This window comes from Diadema antillarum, unplaced genomic scaffold (genome assembly GCF_040938485.1).
Source record: "Diadema antillarum isolate AM-2024a unplaced genomic scaffold, OU_Dant_1.0 scf00000203, whole genome shotgun sequence".
Taxonomy (NCBI): domain Eukaryota; kingdom Metazoa; phylum Echinodermata; class Echinoidea; order Diadematoida; family Diadematidae; genus Diadema; species Diadema antillarum.
The window spans coordinates 1072271-1099176 of NW_027271092.1; the positions used below are offsets into that span (position 1 = coordinate 1072271).

A 26906-nucleotide genomic window follows, 5' to 3' on the forward strand; every position below is an offset into this window, starting at 1 on the left:
CTACCGCCACGCCGTGGACCTTTGAAGACTTCTGGGCACCTGAGGCTTCCCGCTTGCGGTCACCGGCCTGTCACGACTGCTGGACGGCAGTGACCGAGGTCTGTTTGGCCCTTGCTGGATTTTTGCTCCTACTCCTCCTCTTGTACTTTGCTGGGATGCAGGTTTCTGAAAGAGCAGGAATGACAAAAATTCAATTCATTTTGAGACTTAGGACATTCTACAGAAACAGAAGCAATGACCAGAGTACTTGTAGTTGTTCAAATGGAAAGTAGTATTTAGTACCTTATACTGATAAAAAGAACCACTAGATCTTGCCAAATCATTATGCTCAAATGGATGTTCTGTTTGTTTTCTGTTGTTGAAAACTACACTCAGCAAAAAAAGAAAAAGAAAGTGAACACTTTTTCAAGTTTATATTTCTCATAGAATTTTTGGCTGAATGTTAATGTACACCATATGAAAGGTAATTTAATTGGCTCTCAACTGAGTAAGTCGATAAAAAGGGAAACTTTAAGCATGAGTGAATACCTTTGTTTTTCTCTCCCAAGGTACAAAAGTAAAAATTGCAAAAATGAACAAGTTGTCATTCATGCGTAAATGTTTTTACATGTAACAATAAGAACAAAAGACAAATTTAAGACAATAGAAAATAATGTATTCAGTTGCAAAAATGTTTGATTATACCCACGATCTCTGTAATATCTTTTGGGCTCAAAAGATCAATAAAGGCTAAAAATAATGAAAGAAAATGAAGACCTTTCTGTCAAATCCAAATTCAAATGAAATGAGAAAAGAAGCAATATCAACAAAAATGGTAGGATTTTGAATTGATTTCTCAAATTAGGAAAATTGTAAATTATATTTGGTTCCTCCATTTATCACATGAAATCTTAAATTACAAAATTGAATGAATGAAATAAAGATATTTGTTCATTTAATCATCTTTTTGCCCTTATACTCTATGTCATTTGAAGTTTGAGTTGACAGAAAATTCCTATTTTCCCCCTTAAGTTTCCCACTTTGATATTGTTTGAGGCTACAAAGAGATAAAGAGAACGAAAACCTATTTTTGCTATTTCATTCATGTCTTTCATTGTGTTAAATTGGTCTTTTGTTATCACTGTTATCTTAAAGGGCATTTGCAAATGAAAGACAATGTGTCAATTTTTGCAATTTTTGCTTTGTGACTTGGAGGACAAAAACAAACGTGTTCACTCATGCGTAAGGTTTCTCTTTATATTGACCCACTAAGGTGATAGCCAGTTGAATTACCTTTAATATGGTATATAATACATTGATTTTCATAAAAAAATCTTCTACGAAAACTATAAACTTGAAAAAGTGTTTGCTGTCTTTTTCTGCTGAGTGTATATTTATAGTCAGACAAATGCAACTCTGGGGCCAATAACACAAAAGAAGATACCCCAGAACTTTTTGCATTCACTAGAAGTCAGACAATATACTTTCACATACTCTACAAATGTACGTAAGGGACTCATGGCTGGAAGCATAAAAAATAAACAAAACGCAAAAAAAAACCACACACACAAAAAAACAGTCTTTACTTTAAGGGGTCATCTGCACAGCTGGACCCAAAGCGTGCTTCATCCATTCAATCGAATATATATATCTATATAAACCTCACCTTAAACAGACCTAACTATGAAGTCTAAATGTTCATATTTTTTTTTCTTGCAACGATCTTCATTTCTACTGAAGGCAGATTTTTCATCACATATCAAATCGCACCATCAAACTATACTACAAATCAATCATATCCAACAAGTTACCATTTCCATCACAGACTGGAAAACAGTGGGCACAAATACCTTTTCATAAATTCTATTATATATTCTATAATCATACATACATTCAGCAGGAAAAAAAATTAAATCCATTGAAAAATGAAATATACAGATACCTGTACTTTTCCTCGTGAAGGAGGCCCTCTGCCAGTCCCTGCCAGCTGCCCAATAGCAGGTTTGCCTGCCGCTCCCACTGGTCCACTAGCCCTGCTTGCTTGCCCCGTGGATTGGTAGTGACCAGTGGTGACACCGTCAGCTCCCTTCCCTTTCCCTTGAGTTGATGCAGAGTTGGTGGCTGGTCGGTTGACCAGTGATCCACCAGCTGCTACTTTCTCTTTCTGAATGACACCGCTCTCTGGATGGCAAGGATTTGAAAATGAAATGACAGAGAAAGGAAAGGTACAAATCGTTGATGTGGTGTACCACAATGAAGCAAGTGATGAGTCAAGTGGCACAGAGAGAATACAAATAACAGGCTATTAACCTGTTGAGGACGAGTCCCGAGTATACTCTGGCAAGTGTCTATGGGAAATATGAGTTGTAGCAAAATCAGCTTGTCCTCGATGGGTTAATCAGCTTGTCAACTGTCCCAGTAATGTGTATCTACTATCAGATCTACGGTGTAAGTGCTCCTAGGCTTTGTGATCATCGATCGCATTCATTGTGATTAAACTCTTATAAACAATAATGCCATAGAAGAAAATAAAAAAGAACAGACTATTAAATAATCAGACATCAAAAAAACAAAAAGCATATCAGTAGCTCAAATGCCTCAAGTCAAATTTCTCAGCAGCCAGTATACAATGTAGGTAAAGCAGATAACAATTTCCTGAACATGACTTTGTGCAAATGCAAGCACTGCAGTCAAAGCATGGGGTCCAAATGAATTCACTGGAAATCTATAGTTAAATATTGCTTTCTCTTTCATCCTAAAGTTAATTATTATCACAAGGAAAGGTCTTTATTACCAACCTGTACAATACACCACCTTATGACAGGAATGTAGTTTTCAGTGTTGCAAAAGGAAGACACAAATTTAAAGTTCTAAGGGAGCTTATTGTAAAAACATTTGTGAAAGTTTGACAAAAATTGGACAATCCATTCAAAACAGTTATGAATTTTTCAAGTTTCAGCGCTGCCATCGCTGCATGCAAAGACTACTGCAGCTTGCGATGTCACATGTGTAGAATGATATAAAGAAAATAGAACTTATTTTCACTTTTCTCGATGGTAAAAGAGCACTTGACTTGCCACTTCCTGAAGGCAGGGGAAATAATATTACCATAACATATGTGACCGTGCACCACAAAACGAACAAAAAGTCGCACACACTGATGTTATGTGGAGACTGAAAATAGGTGAAATGGTTCAACCTAACCCATCTTGACTTTTTCATATATTCTGAAGGAGTAAGTCTTCTTCTACATTATGTTACAATTTGGGATCATAAAATGGGCAGGAAAGTGTGTTTTTTAGCAGTTTATCTTGAACTCTTTTTGTAGAATAGTGTGATTAGGTGTATTTTTAGAGTCCTCTTTTCATTTTTAAAACCTTGAACACACTCTTCACTCTAAACTCAAATAACTTTTGAAAGGATGATGTCACTGCTTTGAAAGTTGGCATCAATTATGAACAGAATGTGTTAATACTGCACTCTCAATTTCAGTTTAATCTGATAATCCCTTCATTGTTATTACTCTGGTGATTTACATCCTGTTTTTTGTCCCATTTGTTGCACAGCCAGCATGGCTTGGTACAGATTTAGTGCTCGAATAGACACTGTACTTCAGAGCCTCTTTTCTCAGTTCACACTTTTCCTGAGTGTGTGTTTTCTGTCCAATATTTAGATACATTGTAGGTTAGGAGAGTCCATTTGATTTGAGTTATACGTCATTTTAAAGCTTAAAGTCTGCTCTTTCATATTATGCTCTTAACTGAAATGTCATGTCTGGCGACTTTCTGTGCGTTTTGTGATGCAGGGTCACATATTATGTCAGTGACAAGTCAAGGGAATGTATACTTTTTTTCAAAAATGAAATTTTCTCTATATTTTTCTTATTGTTCTGCACATGTGACATCTATGCAGTGGTAGTCTTCTCATCCAGCAGTACGCACGTAATGTAGCTGCGCATAAACTTTATAAATTCCTAACTTTTGAATGGATTGTCTAATTTACCTAAATCTTTCACTGATACATATGTTCTACTAATATTGCTACATTCACTCAATCCACATGTACATGTCTATGAAGGTGAACCTGTTCTTTAAAGCTCTTTGAATGCTTCTATTGAAACCGTTTGCTCCTTACCTCTTGTGACCTTGGTCACCTGCTGTTCCCTGCCTAAAGTCTGGGTGACCTTGAGGACTCCTGTTCTACTGGCATGCTGCCCCTCAGCGGCTGGGGACATCTCCAACAGCTATGGACAGGTGGATACAATATAACATATTGAAGGTTAAACATCGACTGCAGTATGGAAATGAAGTCTTTAATTAGGGTCCAGCTTCATTCTATTGGCAAGGGGGAGTAACATATTGTAGTGTATACGCAGAATATTTCTTGAATTTTGAAAGTCAGGTGCTATTCGCGAAATTGAAGACAGGTGGATATACAATAAAGCATGTCAAAGGTTAAAACATTGATAAGAGCATGGGAATGAGGTCTTAGTGTCCAGCTCTGTTCTATCAGCAAGGGGAGAAGCATTGGGTGCTACAAACATCTGATCTTGTTGCTTTCCCTAAAAGGTAAGCCCAGTGTTGTTTTGTTTTGTTTTTAATGTGACACATGGGACTAGCAAAAGCTTACACATCAAAATCGGGGAGATTCTGATAAAGATCAATCAGCAAGATGCTTACATGTTTGAGGTATATTTATATGCAGTATTTATTCCAAATTTAGATGGGATATTTCCTTCTTTTGTAAGGATTGCAAATAATAGTTGATTTTTCAGGGAGCCTTTTGCAGAATCCGGAAGACTAGGCTGCTCTGTTGTTAACATCAACACCTTTAAACCTTCATCTCTAGTTAACATTTAATTCAACAGTGACACAACCTTCATGAAGAAACTAAAGTGCATTTCATAATATAGTTCAACTTCACCTCAGTTGCAGGTTTTGTTTGGTTATTTTTTTTAAACAAGCAACATGCTGCTTATTTTGGGGTAAATTACTTTCATCTGTCACATGCAATGTAGCAAACTTGAACCGCATGCACCTACAAGTTAATGTACAGTAGCTTGATCAAGCTTACCTTGGTTATGTACTTCTGCAGAGCCACTTCCTTCCAATCTTCTTGTGTGGATGAAACAGGGCTGAAAAAAAGTAATGAGCCATCAAGTTTTAAACATCCTCAATACCAAAATTACTTACTGACATGTTTATGAGCTATTTCACTATGCTTTGTATCTAAAATGCATGCTATCTTATGGTTCAGTGTAAATGTAGCATATCAATACTAACAGTCTTTTGTATCAACACATGCACAGATTTACTGTCTGTCTAGTCGGACTTACATAAGCCACAAATAGTTCATCTCAGTACTACAGGGAATAACAACACTGTATTCTTTACAAAAACCATGCTAATCTTTTAAAACAACAACTAAAATAAAAATGATTATCATTCAGTCAGCTTTAGCATATCTTAGCCAAGGGTACTTCAAGTGTACACATGGATGCCCTCCATTCAGCTTGTCCACATAGCTTGAAAACATCATGATTTTTTTCATGAAAACAATGTGAATGTGATGATAGTATGTTTCTGCCTCCCCCTAATCAGTGATTTTGACAACTTGTGATGTCATCCATCCTAGCAGTGAGGTGAACATGAAATCCCCCATGGAGGAATTCTAGATTCTGGTACTGCACTTGCTAGAAAACAGGGAGCATGTGCTATGCATTCATATGACCTCATCGGACCAAAGTCACCACGGAATAATTTTCCGACTCAAATTTGATTAGCAATTTCAGCTGATGAACAATATTTTAAATGTTATCCTGTACACTTCTATGGAAGAAAACTGCTACACAAAAGTTAGTTTGTGTAGCAGTGTTGTAAAAATGCATAGCAAATTGCGATGCAATACCAGGAAAATTATTCCCTGATTATTTAATAGTCCACAGTGAGAATGCGCAAATCAAAAAGGTCTTCATACTGCAATCTACATACCAACAGATGCAGATTGGAGATTGTCAACTCTGAAGTGAAAGCAGGGTAAAAATTGACTACCTGTTTAACTTGTCCAGCGGACCAGAGGAGAGTTCACTGATGTTGTGGTCAAAGCTGGAGGGGTGAAACCCCACCCCCGGTCTCTCGGAGGAGGGGTGATAGGGAGCCTGGCTGGTGGGCGGGATGTGCAGCATCATGCTTTGGCCGGGGTGGATGTTGAGGTCTGGGGATAGGGTCTTCTCCTTAGTGGGGGAGGAGGTCAGGGTGGATTCATGCTGGCTGATCCAACCCGCTTTACAGAAACAAAGGAGCAAATTTAACATTACCAGGATACTGCAAATATAATATGATATCAAAAGGAAGTGCCTTGGGATGCAGAATTCAGTGCCTAAATTTATTGGAAATAAAGTGAAATGCCATGTTTTCTTCTGTTTGTTCTATGACAGTGCGGCACAAGTGTTGTACTTGGACAATGTGTGTGCTTTATAAAATATACAGATAACATTGTGAAGTACTTACTGCCTTTGTCATCATCATCACCACTATTTATTCATTATCCTTATCATACACTTGTCAATTCACATTATCTCTACATGACATAATGTTGGGGCAAAACGATCGGAAGTTACACACCATACCTTACTCCATGAACATTGTAAATTGTAAAACCGTGAAGGTAAAAATAAGCCTGTGGTCCTTAATATCCAAACAACTTATTTGCTTTCATTTCAAGGGAGATAGTTTGCATCTATGGTTGCTTGACAATTAGTGGATTGTACTTCGCTAAGTACTTTCTTTGAGTCAGTGAAGAGAACTCTGCAATTACTTTAAATATTGTAGATGTGTAACAAATAAGCAATGATAATGCAAGTACGTGAAAACATCTACAGGTACATATTACAGTGTACTGGAAAGCAAGATATTTTGGCAGCATGAAATTTTCACGAATAGGAGGCAATGGCATTTTTTGCAGCATGAAATTTTAGTGAATTGCGTCTGGCATTCAATGCATACACTGTAGACAAGAACTTTTGCATGCACTTCAATTTCACGAATCTTGGCTCTTGCAAATACTGTGTGCTTAAAGGGGAAGGCTAGTAACTGATCAGTGGGAATCAGTGGAAATGCTGGGAGATAATTGTTCCAATCCTTATGGGATTCATTCAAGAGTTCATTGTATATCTATTGTTGTGTGAAAATGATTTGCTTCAGAACGGTCTCATATTCAAGTAATGTGCAGATTAATGCTCCGTCACTGACCAGGGACGCTAACCTGGAAGCATTAAACTGCACATTACTTGAATATGAGACCATTCTGAAGTAAATCAGTTTCACCCAACAATAGATATACAATGAACTCTTGAATGAATCCCATAAGGATTGGAACAATCATCTCCCAGCATTTCCACTGATTCCCACTGATCAGTTACTAGCCTTCCCCTTTAATGATTTTAACCGACTTCTGCAGCCTAAAACAAATATAAAACTGGATAACATCCTCTCAAAAAGAGAATCGTCAGTTATGTGGATTTGGCGCATTATAAGTACCCTGTATTATCATTATTATTATTATTATTATTATTATCATTATCATTATTGTTATTATTATTATTATTATTATTATTATTCTATTATTATTATTATTATTATTATTATTATTATTATTATTATTATTATTATCATTGTTATCATTATTATTATTATTATTATTATTATTATTATTATTATTATCATTGTTATCATTATTGTTATTATTATTATTATTATTATTATTATTATTATTATTATTATTATTATTTCTGTGATGTTTAAAGTACTCACTTAAGCCATCCTCTTCTGCAAAGCTCCCCCCTTGTTCTTCCTCTCCATCAATACCATTTTTCCATACGGTATCTTCACTGTGCCTCTTCAGCTCCACAAACCCACTCTGACTGGTTAAGGCCGTCGAAGCGAATGAATTGTCGACATTTCTTGTCATCCACTCCCTCGGGTTCACATTCTCACCGTCCGAAAAGTCTGGTAAAAAGCCCATCCCACCCGCAGACAAATTTGCCGGCATCATCAATGTCTGCATCTGGGGCAGTCTTTCGGCACGGTCAATTACAGGGGCTTGGGTCCTGAGATCTGCCGACGGCCCGGTGGGGAGCATGAAGGCAAATGAAGCGTTTGTGTCCTGGTGCACCGCGCCCTGTGATGCTTCGCTGGATGGAACAGGAGTGGCAGGCATTGACTCCATGGCGTGGAAAGACACCTCATCGTGAGGCGCCGTCTCGGACGTGCCCCTTGACAGGTGGATTTGCCTGAGGGCGAGGCGTGCCTTCTCCTGCGCTTCTTCGATGGCTGCGGAATGAATGTCTGCAAGGTCACGTGGACAAAAATTAACCGTGTAATTAACAATGTAATTAACAGGTATAACCATGTAATTAAGCATGTACTTAACATATAATTGTATTTAAAGAAAGACAAAGAGAAAGGCTACGCAAATTGGTTGAAATCATTGCTATGGCTGAAAAACTGCAAACTTGTCCACACCAAATATTTCGTAAGACTTTCTAAAACACCAACCAGGTCACATGCAATGAGTTTCTGAATTCCCTACTTATTGCAAAATCAGGAATTGTAGGACAATTTCACTAGCAGTGAAATTTGCACCTAAGACTCACAGTAACAGAATGAAAGAGATTTTGAAGTATTATTCCTTTTCAAAGAAGCAAAATCAGGAATTTCACAGCTTTGAGATCACATATACGTTGTACCATACATTATTATATAACAACTGTGTTTCTGGAGGATATATTTTGGCATGTTCTTTTCAGGAATATTGGTCAACTTACCAAGTTGGCAAAAGACAAAAGCAAAAGGAAATGCATGGGACATCCTGTAAAAAGCACAATTACCTTTGATGTGATCTCCCTCTGCAGTACTGGCATGAACTGACTGTCGAAAGTCAGGAACAGTGACGCTGTGATTGTAGTCTCTTTGGCCAGGCTGCTTTGGATGACTGGTGGGTAATATAGCACCGTTTGTCCGAAGAGTGACTGGAGTGTAAGGCTGGAATTTGCTCTGCATTTTTGCCTCATGATCCGATTGCAGCAGCTACAAGTAACAAGGAAATACAATTTATGCATTTTTTACATCACACTAACATGAAGTCAAATTGATGAACAGAAATATAGCACCGTAAGAAATATGACGCAGTTATGAAATAAGCTTCTTTGAGGTCAGCACCCATGTGAAACACATTTAAGTACAACAAAACTTTTTTGTTCATAGTAGCTGGTAATATTAACCCATTGAAGACGAGTCCCGAATATACTGGGGCAGGTGTCTATGGGACATGCGTGTTGTAACAAAATCAGCCTGTCCTCAACGGGTTAACTGGGGTGGTGGAATGCTATCGAGAGGGGGAGCTATTTCAAAAAATGCAAATATCATGAAGCCTGGACGGAAATACACGCACACAGAACATACAAACACATCTACAGGAAGATATCAGTGTCACAGGAGAAATGTATTTCCTCTTTTCTTTTCTTTTTTCTTTCTTTACATTCTCTGGGAGAGGTTATAAAGGGAGTTGCAACTATGCACAGAACACCTACACTACATAAACCAGTAAATAAAAACAAGAATAGTTGCCATTGATGGTATAATGGAACTGTGGGGAAATGCGATGAAGCGCTACTTAGACTTGTGTTTTAGCATACTGAAGATTTAGTTTTCTGTTGCACGCTACAGACAGCTGTAGAGGGAATGCCATTGCAGTGATGGAACAAATATTAAAACAAACTCGAAAATAGCTCCCACAGGTGAGCCATCCAGGGTTTCATGACAGTAGGGAAGGAAAGTTTAAGGGTGTGGCAGACTGAGCGGGGATGTGGTCGAGGTAGGAGCTACATGTATTGAACCTCTTCAGCCATTAATTTTAGAGCCAGGCTGGACCAAGCTTGCAAGCCAATTTGAAGCCACTTTTCTTTTCCTCTTGACAGAGATAAATGCTCTCCAGCCAGCAGTAAGTGTTCTCATTTATTTATTTTTCCCTTTACTGTTTCAGTGGGATAACCATGATATGACAAAAAATACACTAGCTGTCATGTACTGTATACCATGTGAGATGGAATATTGATGTGCGCTTATGGTGGGACACAGTGTTATAATTACGTGATAATCTAAATCCAGGTTAGGATAAGATTGATATGTGACCCGCTACAACAAAAAGGTCCTAAAGTCGCGCACGGTCGAAGCTGTGAAAATCGAGTTTGAAGTCAGAGCATTAAAATTGGTCAAAACTTACGATTTTGTGATTTTGATATATTATTGGAGTCTAACATGTCTTCTATCTTCTGTCGAAATTTTGAAGCAAAATGATCAAAGGAAAGATTTAAAAATAGCGTTTTTCTGAGCCATGTTTTTTTGGCGTTTCAACGAAGCAGAAACTGGTTTGAAAATTTGGATTGAGTGCCACAGATAGGTTCCGCCCCTAACAACGACCAGAGTGATCTCATTGGTCAGTTTGCCGCTTGCTGCTAACCGAGGCGTGAAGCTCGCACACTGCCCAGTCGACTGGTGCGTGCGAGCGGAGTGCGCTATGCTCAGCCGCTTCTCACATCCTGGTCACTGATTGGTTGGTGAGGAGACCGCCGACGCTGATGTGCTTGAATGAACTCTTCGGGGGTTGCTAGGGCTTACCTTCTATTGTCCAGAGGAGAAAACTCACTTGTGTGTCCCTTGATCGCGATTGCGTCGAAAGGAAGACTTTTAGGGCGCTTTTCTCGAAACAGTGATTTTCCAGACGTCTCGACATGCTCTCTTTTAAACATCGATATCTCCGCAGCCGATTATTTTTATAAAATGTGTTATATATCAATTTAACGCAGAAAGATTAGGGGATTATATCATGCAATTTTCAAATAATCGACCTCGCCCGACTTTAGGATCATTTTGTTGTAGCGGGTCACATATGTTTATGCCCATCGTTTGGAGTGAGTGTCATATTGCAGCGTTAGAAGAAATTGGGTAGTTATGCTCCAAATGTTTATGTCAATTTATAATTAGTTACAAGTAGTTTGTAAGTTTTCATAATAACTGATTTTAGATAATAATTTAGATATCAACTGGGTCTCGGGACTTCGTCCGATAATCGAGCTCCTTTTTGATGAGTTGAGCTCGGAATGGATTTGTCTGCACACATACAGTGTATGGAAAAAGATAAGCGTCATCCCTCAATCAAACAGGCATTTGGTTTAATTGGAATGATTAGTCACAATTCTACATCTCAAAGATTTTATCTCGATACAATATCTAGTGGTGGGGGGTGTACTTCTACGTAGTAACATATGCAGTAATATTTATAGAGTTATTGGTATGATTGCCAGTGTGTGGTTATAGTTATATTTTTGTTATTCTCCTCCATGTGAAATATTATGAGTGTGATTTGGAGTATTGATAAAGATGATTATTAAGCGAACACAAGTGAGGCCCTGTGTTCACCTTTAAGTGAGAGGTAGCTGCAGAGGTTCTGCAAAGCCTACAGTCACAGTTGTGGCGAGAGCAACGGTGAACGCGAGGATTATCAAAGCAGGATCATTGCAGGATCTTGAGACATCCAATGTTATATGGGTCTGGGAATCAGAAATAGTGTACATGACTGTTGCCATAGCAACAGACGATGGCGTGTGGGACACTGCTGAGGAAACAAGTTGATGTATACCAGTGCCGTTGAGGGTGTTTGTAGTTTATGAAGAGCTGACGGTGACGTCTAAATAAACACATGTCTGGTTGGGATATCTGATCAGTAAATGGCAAGCATGATTATTTGACTCTATATGTGTAACCCATGAGACAATCAGATACTAATGTCAAACAAAGGGTGCACTTGCATTTATGAAAATTTTGAAAAAATCTTGTGCTATTATGAGAAATGACCGATGATTATGTTTGTCTGGTCATTAGCTGAAAATACAACATACATTGCTATAGCTGTTGAAAAGACTACAGAGGTATTACTCATTTATAAGTTATTAGTTTATTGATTGAGAGGGGTGCCATTTTGTTTTCTTTTAATATATCACAGAACAGAATTAAACTACGGAAAAGAAAAAACAAATTACCTTTACAACAAATGCTGATCTCACCAGGCCTTTCCAAAGTCATCCTTTCATACTTCCTATTTGATTCCTCATCCAAGTCCTAACTGTGAAATATATCACTTTCATTTATCTACCATAGTATTGTATATATTCTTTGGGACCTTGTTACACAAGCTGTGCTTTACTTTTGCTACTACGTAGATCCCTCATAACATCCAGTGTCTAAACCTGTTTCAATTTTGTAATACTGATAGACACTGTTTGTACAGTCAGGTACATGTTCCCATGCTGTGTATGTGTAAATGCTAACTATGTGAATGTCTGTGAATGCAAACTGAAACTGAAACAGACACTCAGCCCCACCCACCTACCTTTGGGTTAGTGATGGACGGTCTCGGAGAAGAGTCGATAGAACTGATCATCATGACAGCCTCGTTACACTGGGCCTGCAGGAAAGTCTGCAGCTTACCCACCATCCCAAACCTACATGGAAGACATACAACAAACAAGCAAACAAATAAACAACCAAACAAACATACAAACAAGTAAACACACACAAAAAACAACAACAAAAGGCAGCAATGGTGCAATGTAATCCTGAGCTATTTTATGGACTAACAAACTTGATTTGCACTTTACATGACTGCAAGGATGCCATATGACATCGAGTCTTCTGCAATACATTTTTACAGAATGGGAGAGGTTTCAGCTAAATTCGTTTTGAGATGAGAAAGTTCTAAAATTTCAAGATGCTCATGTTTTTAAATCTGATAGTTTTATTGGTTATTACAACTTATAATATGCAAATTAGTTGATGTGAGGGTACCATTCACACATGGCACTCCAAGTATTTTATGCACAAAAAGAACATCACAGTCACACTTTTGATTTGTTGATTCATACTACAACTATGTCTTCACTAAAAGTCATTACAAGTTACCAGTATTCTAAAAACACCATCAATAATCGATGCTATGTGTTTACATTATTAATTTTCTTTATTTCATGTCAAAACTTAAGAGAACTATGGTGAAAATTTGTGACTAGGCCAATGGGATACTTCGGTGGACCATGCCATCATCACCGCAACTAAACTGCATTTCATGTATTGTCATGCGCAAGGCAGACCGTCTTTACGGCACTTCCCTGCACATGGCAGATTGTCGTTAACACGCTTCCCTGCGCATGGCAGATGGTCGTTAGCGTGTGGGAGTGCGCATAGTGTTAACAACAATCTGCCATGCGCAGGGAAGCGCGTTAACAACAATCTACCATGCGCACAATACGTGGTTGCCACTAATGTTGCTGTTTAATGGAAGCACATGCACAATTTTAAATTTTAGTCATAGTCTTACTTTAAACTTGGGTTTGGAGAAAGCTCTTTCATTTTTTTTACTTTAATTTTACACTATCTACATTTGTAGCAGCTTCAACTTGGACAAGGTGTAGACTTGCACTAATAGAAAGGAGGGAGGTGTGCAAAAGTACAATTTATAAGCAATAAATGTCACGTGATGAGAAATTTTATTCTAGAAATAAATTCCTTATTAGCTTTTGATGATGGTTATGATGGTAATTCAGCCACATTTATGGAGACCAAATGATCCCATTATGCATCATAAAGTTTCAGCCCATTGCAGCTTGGTTGCTAATAAATGCAAAGCTGTGAATTCCTTGAATAATCTAGTTTACAGCTGTGCTCTAATCAATGGGTAATTTAAAGACCTGGTACACAGCTATTTAATTCCTCTCTCCCTATTAAATACATCTTAAACATTTAAAACGTAACTTGTATTCATTCATAATAGATGTTGCACTGTCTCACAATAGCTTAGATTTTGGGTAGCGGGAACGACCTTTCTCACAAAAGTACTGTACAGCAAGAAATATTCATGGCATATTAAAAATTTTGCAAACTGGATCTCACAGCCTTTTTTGCAACATGAAACTTTTTTGAATTGCCACTGGTATCAAATTCATTAGTGTACACAAGAACTTTTGCATGCATTTTAATTTTGTGAATCTTGGCTCTCACGAAATTAGCGAGATCAAAGTGCACATGAAAATTACTGGTTTTACAGTATGCCTATGGTATGAATGTGCCAGTACACAAACCACCTAACTGAATCTATGGCTGCTGGTACAAGATAATGGGATCTGTCACGTTACTTGCAGTTTTGAATTATAAAAAGAACTGGCAGCCACTGCCAGAGGCAATGATGTATACACAAAGGCTCCTATCTGATATGGTTAACCAGCATCCATGACAACACTGCTATCCAGTGTCATGTACTTTAGTAGCTGATCGTACAATGACTATGTAACAGCTATTGACTGCCACCAATTCATGACATACATATGATAATTTGAATGGCTATTTGGCGTATTATTACAGGTACTGTAAAAGTGGTTATTTTCGCGCGACTAATTTTTTGCACTTGGCCGAGTAAGAGGAGTTTCGCGTGTTTTTAATTCCGTGGAATCAAGACATCAAGTACAGGAATATATGGCAAGCAAAAATATTCACATGCTTTTATTTTCGCACTAGTGTCTGGTTGCGCGAAAATTTCAACACTGCAAAAATTTCCACTTTTACAGTAAATGCTATACTCAATTTTTACTTTTCACTGATAGTGTTCATTATTTGCTTTTCTCATTTGAGCCCTATCTTGCTCATCAGTTCTTTCTTTTGGCTGCAGGATTTTCAAAAGACTCTTTTATGGCTACTAAGCTGATTTTTAAATTGGCAACACATCTTTACTTGTAGAAGATTTCAATCTGTTTTCTCTCTTAATATATTAGCATATATATTTGTACACATATATTGCTTTCTGATTTGCAATTTAATGAAATTAACCAGTTCCATCTGATATTTCCTGAATATAAGATATACAATGAAACCAGGAGTTGCCAATTTAACGACAAGATAATGATTCTGCAGAACTTTCCCAAGGAGTTGATAGATGAATAATTAGTCATACAGCTGTATGACAAGTGAAGGCGGATTTTCAAACTCACTTTTGCTGCTGAATCTTTTCCAGCTTTGTGCTCAATTTGAGGATCTCTTGCTGACATTCTGTTAATCTGGAGGAGAGAAACAAAACAGTGGTTGGCATCAAAGACATTTCAGTAATGGCAATCAGACATCCTACATACAGTGTATAGATGCAAGTATCAAGATACATCTTGATTGTTTGACAGTGTATTTAAAACATGACAGAAAGTGTTTATCTATGTGAGTAAATGATCCCCAGTTGTACTGAATTGAATGCAATACCAGTAGAAGAACTTCAATATCATTAACTTGTTTGCATGAGATGGTATATGTACAGACAAATATCCAATGAGGTTCTAGGACAATGACCTCAAACCCGTCCCCTTCTCCTAAAACCCTAATCCTAATCCTGACTCTTAACCCAAGTTCTAACCCTAACCCTTGCCCTAATCTTTGCTCTAACGCTATCACTAATCGATATTTAGCCAGGGTGTAATTGTCCTGATACACTTCCATAAACATAATAGTTAAGAATAAATCTGCACTCCACAATTCTTGAGATGGGAAGAAGGGGAAGAACTCCTTACCATACTTAAGAAAAAAATATTTTCCAAGTTAAACTTTCAATCCATAAATTTGAGATGCATTTGTGCTCTTTTCCATCACAGGCTGTAGATAAAAATGGATGTCATCACCATGGTTACGCTCCTCCTCACCTAGACTGGTACTGCTGCTGCGCCTTGTTCCGGCGCTGCTCTCTCTGCGCGACCTCCCGCTGGTGGACGTCCTTCTGAGTCCTCAGCTCCTCCCGGTGCCTTTCGCTCATCTCGGCGGCCTGCCTCCGGAGATCCTCCTGAAGGGCGCCCTCTGTCTCCTCCGCCTCCCTCTGCAGGGCCTCCATCTTCTCCCGCATCACCCTCTCATGCTTCTCCTCCATCTCGGCTCCCTGCGTCCTCAGCTTGGCCTCCCAGCGGGCCTCCTGGAGGCTCAGCTCGAGGGTGGCCTTCTCCTGATTTAATGCAGAAAGTCATTTCATCATCGCAGTCATTTCACCATTGCCGTAAACCCAGAAACATTCGCGGCATGAAATTTTGCAAATCGCCACTGGTATTCAATGCATGTGTAGACACAATATTTCATGTGCATTTTACTTTCACAAATCCTGGCTCCTTATGAAATTCACAAAAGTTCCATGCACATGACAATTTCTAGTTTTAAGGTACTAATATTATAATTCATTCCTTAAGTGAAGTGACACACTGATTCAGCTGGCTTGTCTTGTTCCATGATGAGTACATATGGCCTGATACAAGCCGAAAGTGAACAGGGTTTATGCAAACTTCCTGATTCAAGTCATATCACACTGGTCTTCTCATAAGACTGTTGTCAAGTTTCATCTGACTTACATTGTGGACACTGAAATTAGAGAGGAACTGGCAAAATCCACAAAAAAGTGTGAGCTCAGAGCAAAGTACATGCCCAAATAATGGTTTAATCACTACTCACAATGAACAATGTGATAAATATGTGTATTTGCACTACAGTACTTTCAAAGTTCCCTTGCCGTACAATGCACACATTGAAAATCTGCAACTGGAAAATGTTTTAGTAGAGTAGAATTAGAGATACACAAACTGTGAACAAAGTATCATTCTGAGGGAGTCTAATACTAAGTGAGTCAAGGGGTTAAAATGCAATGTTGTGCTTTGACAGCAACCCGTATACTCCCCTCTTGTATAAGACTTTCAATGCTACCGTCCTACCTTTTCTCTCACTGCCTTATCCCTCTCCCTCTGCAGCTCATCTGCCTCCTTCTTCGCTTTCTCCAAATCTCTTCGGACGTCTTCCAAGGTCCGCCTCTCTTCATCCAGCTTCCGCTCCATCTCGTCGAAGGAAGCCGTCCCCTCCGTCTCCACGGATGATATTCGCTGCTCCAGAGCTAGCTCCTTCTCTCTCCACTCCTCTCTCTCCTAGGGATCATTGACAAAGGAAGTGCTTTATGTTGATGTAACACCAAAATAATGGGTAGGTTACATACCAGTAGCCACTACAGTCAGGGTGCTACATAACTTTTTTTCTTTTTTTTTTTTTTTTTTTACCACTGGCCTGGTCGGGCAAGCAGATTGTCAAATTGTTGCAGAACACTCGCCCGAAAAGAAAGTAAAAAAAAAAAAATTTAAGAAAATGATATAGAAAATCACTTGTAAGTCAAGGACTTTAAATGACACAAAATCATATGAATAACACTGCACACATTGATTCACATGCTGACACATTGGAGTAAAGAACTTGGTTTGATTGAGTGATGGATTGCATTGGGGGCTTCATCTCGTAAGTGTTGGAAAGTCGCTGAAATGACCTTCTCTTATTAAAGTACTTTGCATCGCTAAACAGTCACTACCTTTGGGTTTCTATATGGCTGACTTTTTGGATTTGTGGGGGGGGGGGGGGGGGTGAAAAAAAAAGAGGCTTCAAAACTTTTTGCTTGCCCAAGTCAAGCCAGCATTTCTTCGCATCATTTCAAAACACTTGCCCAACTTTGATTTCCACTTGCCACGGGCAATCGGGCGAGTGTATATGTAGCACCTTGACAGTGCTTACTTGGAATACGACCTGCATTATTGCCATGCGAGGACACAGAGAGAGGCACACGGCTCGCCCCTCAGTGCAGACTGTGCTTCTTGCTAGCACACTATTAGCCAAGGAGCAGCCATGGAGTGTAAACTTGCAGTACGTCTGGTGGAATTGTTTTGTGAGTGCATGGAGGACGTGTGAGCGGAGCAAAGTATGCCATTACTATCAGGGCACTTCTACGTCTCCTTGTGATTCATAGAAATTTCACATAGTCGGCTCCCAGGTAGTGAGCATATGAAACCTCTTTGTGTCAACTGAAGGTAAATTGTAGTTATCAATGCATTGATAATCACTTTAATCACTGTTTGGATTAACAAAGGTAAGGAAGTATAAAGGTGGCAACTGTGTTGGAATCTGCATGAAAACAGAATGAAACAGACCCAATCAAGTTCACAATGATATGTGATCACATGCACTTATCAAAATGCAGTCTTGATCCATAAAGTATTGCATATATGTGCTATGGAAAAAAATAGGTAACTTGCAAACCTTGCTTCAACAACCTCCCTGGCTCTGAATTCAACAAACTTTTACCAATGTGTACATATATCTTTTTTCTTTGTTGTTTATTTAAGTTCCTGTTAATTCTTACTTTAAGTTTCGTGTACTGAATGCGCCGAATATTTCACAAGGTTTTTATTTTCGCGAATTTGGCGAGTCAGGTGCTATTACCAAAATAAAAGACACGCGAAAATATTGACTCTGATCCCGATGTGAATGTGACGCACGCGTGTACACTTTTCCGCATTCAGTACAGGACTCCACGATCTCGAATTTAACCACTTGAGAAATCGTCGGGAATTCCCGATTCGCGAAATATTTAGACTCGCGAAATACATGGCATATACAGAATACATCTGTCACATACCTTTGCCAGTCTGTCCTGTAGTTGCTTGACTTGCCGTTCTGCTTTCAGGCAGTCCTCCCCCACAGATTCCAGCTGTTTGTTTGTAAGCTGTGCCAACTTCTGTGCTTCCTCCCACCTCTTTTTATGCTCCTTTTGATGTTGCTTCAACTGAAATAGAGTCAAGGTCAAAGTAAGTTAATATCAAACAAATAACAAATTATAAAGTAGATTGGGGATCATATTTGCATGGTCACCTTGCCAAAAGAATATCGCATGCTGAGTTCATCACTTCACTGTTCTATCAAATTATTTTGAATACAAAAGGTGGCTTTGGTAATAAATTTTAAAGATTTTTCTCACAGTACAACTTGATCTCACACAAATTATAGGAGGTGGTCACATCATAACATTTTAGTTCTCCTGTTTCCTTGCAAACAAATCTTTCTTTAATCTGCTTAGATTGAAATGATAGGGACAAACATGTGTATTTTCCAAGGAATAATTGAGGAGTTGGAGTTGTACTGATTTAACAATAAAGGTTTCTAACTCAACTTAACCCAATTAACCTAAATTTTTTCAAAGAGCAAAGCAACGGAAAAGTTGTGACACATGTGATACACTGTTCGGCTTCTTTAAGATTTGTTAAAGCCAACTTGACAGAGGAGAGAAACTCACAAAATAAAGGGATATACTCCTTCACCATCATTCATGTTTGCCTATCAAGCAACAGTACTGTAAAACAGATATTTTCGTGGCATGAAATTTTCGTGAATTGGAGCCGATGGCCTTTTTCGCTGCATGCAATTTGCGGGAGTTGCCTATAACATTAAATGCATAAACTGTAGAAAAGAACTTTTGTGTGGATTCTAATTTTGCAAATGTTGCCTCTCACGAAATTAAAATGTGTGATCATGTACAAAAGTATTTGCAAATGCCACAAAACATAAAGTTTATGGCTGTGGAATTTCAGAAGGGAGGGTGAGTACGATCATACTGTTTGTCTTTCTTCAAACAGACACAGCATGCAAGACAAATGGCTACAAATTCACATATTAGGAAGTTGAAATTTGGTCAATGGATTAAAAAGCAAAGTTTATTTGGGCAACAACACTTTGTATACCCAAACACAATTCCAATTATGAACACCCAAAGACATGCGCATGGGCAAAATATGCCCTTATCACTTTTGTTTTAGCTCATGGAATAAATTCAAACTGCTGATTTGTTTAGAAATACAGAGGGAATTTTGGGGCCATTGGAAAAAAAAAAACCCATAAAGCAATACCACTTCGCTACTCACCTGCTCTCTTACGGCTGCTTCCGTCACTCTGAGGGACTCACACTGATCTCTCAACTCTGCAAGTTCTCTCTTCTGGTCTGTGATCAGCTGCAGGGAATGTAGCCAAGGATATTGACAATCAACTTCATGAGTTCACACAGCTTACCATTTCACCCCTCTCTTCTTTGACTGAGCTCCCAGTTAATCTTTACTTTTTCATCATTAACAGTGACCATCACATCTGAGCACGGAGGAAGTACTCAGCATGAATAACCATTGTCTATTTCCATTTCTCTGTTTTTAAGTAGCTGTTAGCATCTAAACTTATTCATGAAATTTTTCCCTTACTTTGCCTTTTCTTTTAAAGATTTTGACATGATTAGATATTGAGGTGTGCCTCAACCTTCAATCCTCTGCTGAATATTCTCTAGCTTTCGCGACTAGATACAATTGTATGCTCATGAGCTCTTCAATGCTGTAGACACAGTTAAATATTATGCATACCTTATGGTATACTTCTTTTTTTTGTTAGATAATCAGAAACCTCTTATGAAATCGAAAGAGCATTCGAAGTTTATTTGATGAAAATGAACTTAATTGAATTGCACTGAAAAACGAGATATCATCAAACAAAGAGGCCCTAGTATTCTAAGTGTTAAAGTATGTAAAATCCTTTGTATTCTTTTGATAAAATAAAATATGTAAATATAATTTCTTCCCTTTGAGCACAAAAAGCAGTTTGCTAGACCTGTGAAAAAGGTACAAAAGCCACAAATATGTGTAATTTTGGTCAAATCCAAGTCATACACTTGTATGTTACCATTTCATGGATCTGGATGTATACCATTACAATTAGGTAGAAATATTAGTAAAGTTGTGTTTTGCTGAAAAACAAATATGGGGAAGTTAATTTGAATCAAAATCATAATTCAGTTATTCCTTTTAAAACTAAAATGTTACATGGATGAGAAGTGTAAAACTACTTACATTTCCTAGACTACTGTGCTGTAATCACTCATGTCACATGAGGGTATCTTGCTTGATACCCTTTTTAACAAATAGAATTATGGCTTACTGTTGGAACACTTCATTGAAACAACAAAGCAGATAAAGAGGTCGGGAGTTGGTGTCACAAACTCACAATCTTCTGCTTCTCGATTTCCAGCATCAGAGAGTCATTGGCAGTCTTCAGTTTCTCCAGCGCTGTCACCTTCTCCTGCTCTCGCTGCCTCAGACTGGCCGACACCTTGGCCATGGTCTGGAGTCAGGGTCAAACACAAAATGGTAAGCAAGAGAAACTAATACTAATTTAATATTATTATTTTCATTATTATTATGATTATTATTATTATTATCATTATTATTATTATTATTATTATTATTATTATTATTATTATTATTATTACTATTATCATTATTATTATTATTATTATTGTTATTATTATTATTATTATTTTTTTTTTTTTTTTTTTTTTTTTTTTTTTTATCATCTTTATTATTATTATTAGCATTAAGATAAATAACCTCTCAGCCAGGTCTGCCAAACTGAACCACACTTATTCTTCTTGATCCACATCTGTGGCAGACTGTCTCTTTTTCTTCACTCTGCCAAAAGCAGGAAGACAAACTGAAGAAAACTAGATGAGATAAATGTGTACATTCATGACATAGGCAAGATTGACTCTGAGCTGTCTCCACACCTTGTCAAGCTGGGCAATCATGCCGTCCTTCTTCTTCTCCGTAGCCTGGGCAACAGCCAGGAGCTGCTGTACCTCAAGAATCCTGGCTTGGAGCATGCTAATCTGATCCTCACAGTGCTGGAAGAGGAGAGAGAGCAAAGCATATGATACCAGTACAGAGACTCCAACCCCAAGCACCTTCTGATCTGGAGATTCTCCTGCCCGAAACCCCTAGCAAACGGGAGACTCCAAGTTGATGTGTGCGAAGCACGAAGTTCCTATGGTTCTAGATGTTCTCAGGTGCTATCTAAGGCTTATTTTTTCAACATACATAGCAATAAGTAAGAAATCCTTTCCACCGGGAGACACAGAGCCAGGGCGGGAGAAATCAAATCTCCAGCGGGAGAACGGGAGATTTTGCAAAAATGGGTTTTCGGCGGGAGATCTCCCGTCGAAAACGGGAGAGTTGGAGTCTCTGCCAGTACACAAATTTAGTTACAGTGAGAATGACTGTGGCAGACAAAACACAACAAACAAACAAACAAACAAAAATCCTTCTTGTAATTATATTTTTTGTAATGCATTTCTTCTCCTGTTGGTACAAACAGTTCAGAAACTAGAATCAATCTTTTTCCAGAGAGCTAACTTCAAATCACATTCATGCCTCAAACAAGTCATAAGAAGCATCTAATTCTTGGTATCGCCAATACCGTTTCGTGCACAGAGCAAGCATTTCCAATGCATTATGGGATAGCTCAGGGGACAAACTTGCGTCGGTTTTGGCTGCATATGCACTCAGGTCAAGTTTTGCATTTATCCAGGCATATTTTTTGTTGAAGATGTCTTTGCTTTCCATCATGTGACCAGCACATTGAAGCCTTGCAGTTGAGAACCATGACTCTAGTGACCGCAAATCAGTAAAATTTAGAAACTCTCAACTCTTTTAAAGCTGAATTATAGCCAATAAAAAAAGGAGTAATAACGTGAGAGCAGACAAATAACTCCATTGAATCATATGGGAACTGGGACGCGCGTGAGACAACCAAAAGCGACAATGGCACCGAGGAATCCCACAGTGCATCTGTGACAGGTCTCTTTAGCGTGCGCAGAAGTTTTCTGTGCATTGGCGATAACGAGAATTTTATCATTCTAAACCTTTATAAATCCAACTTGATGTTACAGTCACAAACTATGTTGCTATGGAAGATGTGGTTCAAGAAGAATATTAGTTTATCACATACAAGCCAGATTAAAACAATAATCCTCCCCTTTCTTGGTGTTTACTAAAAGTATTGGTATTATATGTCTGTCAGAACAACCTCCTTTTAAATTACGCCAGAATTCTCCTGCTGACTGCAAACCGAAATTCCAGCAATTATGTATAGTTTGAAACCATCTACATACAGGGACAGACAGACAGACAGACAGACAGACAGACATACATTACACAAACACAGACAACAATATTTGATGATACGTGAAGGGTTAAACATTCAAACACAGCTTCTGGTACAATTTGTGAATTTCACTTTTCAAATCACCTTTCGCCGGCATCTCTCCCGCTCCAAGCCATCTCGCAGCAGCCTCATCTCTGCTAAAAGGCTGTTATCTGCCGGGCCGACCCCTGACCTTTGACTGGAGGTCAGACGTGAAGTCTGATGAGAGGCCAGCCCACTGTCAAGAGGAAGTCTTTCTGGTGATGGAGACAGACCGTGGAATGCCTGTGCCCTGTATAAAAGTAATTGGCAAATGAACCCGTCCGTGAATGCCTGGTCCTAAAAACCTATCACTTCAGTTTCATCTCCTGCCCAAAACAATTATTGAGGAGACCCTTCAAATGTCATTAAGATGCAAAATACATGCAGAAAATGAATCCAAATGATATGAGCCAGTTTGAAAAATAAGGAAAATGATATACGTATTAAATTGACTACATACCACTGCATGTACTGTACTTTTTTTTTTTAGGAACTGGATGGTGAACTAGTCCTCGGTTTCACTGTTGGTGGCAGAATGAACGTAACGTAATGACACACACAAATACATTGATAACGTGAATTAGTGAATTATCCCTTTCATGTATTAAAGTAAACATGAAATTCATTTTCATCATATTTGCTGAACCAAGACAAAGGAAGGTGAAAGCAGATATTGCACTTGATTCATCTTATATACTACATGTATGTCTAATAATTTAAGCCTATCAAACTGGATTGGAAATTTGTAAATCACAGTACAAAACCATCATGGATGAGTGGGACTATTTCATCCTACAGATTAATAATACATGAAGACATCTTCAAATATCTTTCATTTATTGCTGGCTGAATGCTGGCTTCATAAAAGTTCCGCACAAATTCAACTTGTACTCTAAATCTGTATTCACGTCAATGTATTGTATGAGTTTTATACACTGTACAAGTCCAATATACTTTTATTCCCAACACTTTAAACACTTATTTTCTTTGTGCGTGGGTTTGGGAAAGGGGGAAGAGGGGATATGAACAGGTGGATGAATTTGACTTCAGCTACCAACATTAATCAATCACACCTACCCTATCAACGAGTCTGTCTTGGCACTCTCTGTTGACTGACGAGGCTGAAGCTTTCCATCCTGTGACTGTCGGTGCAGGAGAAGCTCAGATAAACTCTCATCTCTTGTCAGGCTGTCTTGACCTGTGAACAAGTATCAACATGGTATATTGTATAATGACAGCAAACACTGACTTTTCTGTTGATCTTTTTCTTTTTTGTGTGTGTGTCTCCTCATATCATTCACACCATTTGTTCAAATAGCCAAAGATCCTACGAATAACTACACCGTACAAGCAATACACTACATAAACAAGAATTAGAAACATATGATAGAAATTTCCCTCCATCAAGATCCTGCCATACTTTAGTATTCATTTTATCCAAAAAGTAAAAAATAAAAGTGATTCTACTTTATCCCGGTTATAAATGCAAACCTCCAGAATTTTTAGTTAGGCTAATGTGATAAAGGATACAGAATTCCTCGGAAATATTAGCACAAAATGACACTGACGCCTTATGCCACCAGTTTGTTTACTGTATGATACATTTTGACCTTTCCATTACATCCAACTGCTAAGTGTTCAAATTGTTGTAATGACAGATATCTTTATTTTTCTAAATCTAATCAAGAAACATTGGTAAAATTGGACAATGACTTGGGTTCTGTTTTATCCTGTACACATTTTATAATGCAAGAAGAAGAAGAAGAAGAAGAAGAAGAAGAAGAAGAAGAAGAAAAAGACAATACCTGAGGGTGATATCATGCTGCTCAAGGTCTGTTGGAGGTTCTCAATTTCAGCAAACTCTGGAGGCAGAGGTTGAAAATTCTGTGATAGAAAACAGACAAACATCCTGTCATATTACTGGAAATACTTCGCCTTTAACTCAGTATGAGGAAAAGATTTTTCTAACTTTCAGGAATATGCTCCAATCTGACAATTGAGGCAAACATTGATTTAATACAGTATATTTCATTTAGGCCAATGAAAGTGTAATACTGTATACTGTAAAACGAGGAATGTTCGCTTGCATTTTGATTTCGAGAATTTTGCGAGCGGCAATATTCTTGAAAAATAAAATGCACGTGAAAGTTCTTGATACACTGTATGCATAGCATGCCAGTAGCAATTCGCGAAAATTTCATGCCACAAAAGAGGCCGTTGGCTCCAATTCGTGAAAATTTCATGCCGCCAATACATGTATATCATGTTTTACAGTAACCATAAAATATCATATCTGTCTAGAATAGAGTACAATGACCTGCACGCATCATTTTTTTTTTTTTTTTTTTGCTTTATAACATTATGGGAAACTGCTAAGTTACTATATATGCTGTATCATTGGAAAGAAATATTCCAAGGTTCCTGCATACATTGCCAACATCCTGAAAACTACAGTATGCAAGGATTAAAATAGTCAAATTCTTGGTCATTATTTCATGTGTAATATTTTACAGGTGTGGAAAGTTGTTTCAGCATGGAAATTATTCCATTTAATATTCCATGATTTTTGTTGCTCATATGAACTCTAATTGCCAGACAATGCACGCAATTAAAGGAAATAGCATAATCACCTGAAAACTCTCGAACTTCGGATCACTTTGCAATCCCCGTGTTGTGTCCTTGGGACTTGAGGATGGAAGATTTCTGGCTGACGCCAAGGCTGAGAGTCCCATGGACTCGTCCATGACATCTCTCCCTTCTTCCCTCATTTCATCTCTCCCAACTCCTTCATCAGCAGCATACTGCAAATGGTAGCCATGGTAATGAGGAGGCACGCTGTCTGTCGAGTGGACGCTTTCTGCTTCGTCTCGCAGCTGCTGCTGAACGTCCATCTTCGGATTCTGGGCACTGTACTGATGCACTTTGTGAGAAGATCTACTCCCCGTGTCGGCCAAGGAGGAAAATGTGCCACCTCTGTTGTCACTTCTAGCAGCACCACTGTAAGCACTCAAAGTATTTACACGCCATGAATGGGAACCAGTAGAGGGTCCTGCCAGTGTCTCTGTAGGCTTACCAGCTTTGTGATTTTTGACATACTGGGCCTGCTGTGTGAAGAGCTGCTTGTTCACCACAACCTCTGACGTCCTCACCATGAGATCATCATTCATACGACTGCTCCGGTGTGAACGATCATACTGCTTGCTTTCACTGTATCCCCCTCGCTGCATCACAGACTTCCAGTCTCTATCGACAGTGCTGGGCTCGGAAGAAAAATGTTTTGGCACCTTGCCTCTGACTTCGGGGGCAAGCCACTCATAGGAGTGAGGGATACAGTCTCCAGCTCTTGGAACTGAGGCAGAAGCAGCAGTAATTGGATTATTGTTATGCCTAATCTGCCCAAGTGGAGAAAAGAGTGCAGAAACATCAACAGTTGCAGCATCAAGTCTCGTGGTGGCCGCAGAATGTTGCAATGTGGCTAGAGATCCCGATGAGTTGGCAGATGTTTGAGGTTTGGGGCTCTGACAGGGCGTTGAATCTGAAATGCTACCCAGAGGTTCAATGCCACTTAACGCGTCATTGTTGGTAGTGATCGTGCCATCAAGCTTGTCTGGCGTGAGTTGAATGCCTGCCACACTCATCATGCCGGCATCATCTATGAAAACATTGAAAATTGTACAAAATTGTGAATATTTTATGGACATATACATGTACTTTGTTTCAATATCAATGCTTGGATATTTTACAAACCATTGTAAATGGATATGATCCTTATTTGTTAAGCTGTACCTTGCTGCACACTGCACTCACTCATCCAAATATTCAACCTCTCACATACATACTAAAATAATGCATACCGTGGTATTATCAGACGAAAGCATGAACTACTTATGATACTTGTCTGTTTCCATCCAGATACCCATGTCCCATGGCCCTAAATAG

At 38.5% G+C, this 26906-nt stretch overlaps 1 protein-coding gene across 1 annotated transcript; it reads right to left on the reverse strand.

The window, feature by feature from the left end:
* LOC139723940 (uncharacterized) lies at window positions 1–26212 on the reverse strand. The gene is made up of 19 exons (XM_071635141.1): window positions 25598–26212; window positions 24773–24851; window positions 24045–24159; window positions 23031–23217; window positions 21511–21627; window positions 20952–21068; window positions 19832–19918; window positions 18553–18699; window positions 16814–17020; window positions 15767–16059; window positions 15074–15139; window positions 12427–12538; window positions 8867–9065; window positions 7791–8324; window positions 6030–6261; window positions 5053–5113; window positions 4114–4222; window positions 1922–2160; window positions 1–165 (listed from the first exon to the last, which is right to left on the reverse strand). The coding sequence occupies exons 1-19, from the start codon at window positions 26192–26194 to the stop codon at window positions 1–3; spliced, it is 3663 nt and encodes a 1220-aa protein (XP_071491242.1). The 5' UTR covers window positions 26195–26212.
* Between the last annotated feature and the right edge of the window lie 694 nt (window positions 26213–26906).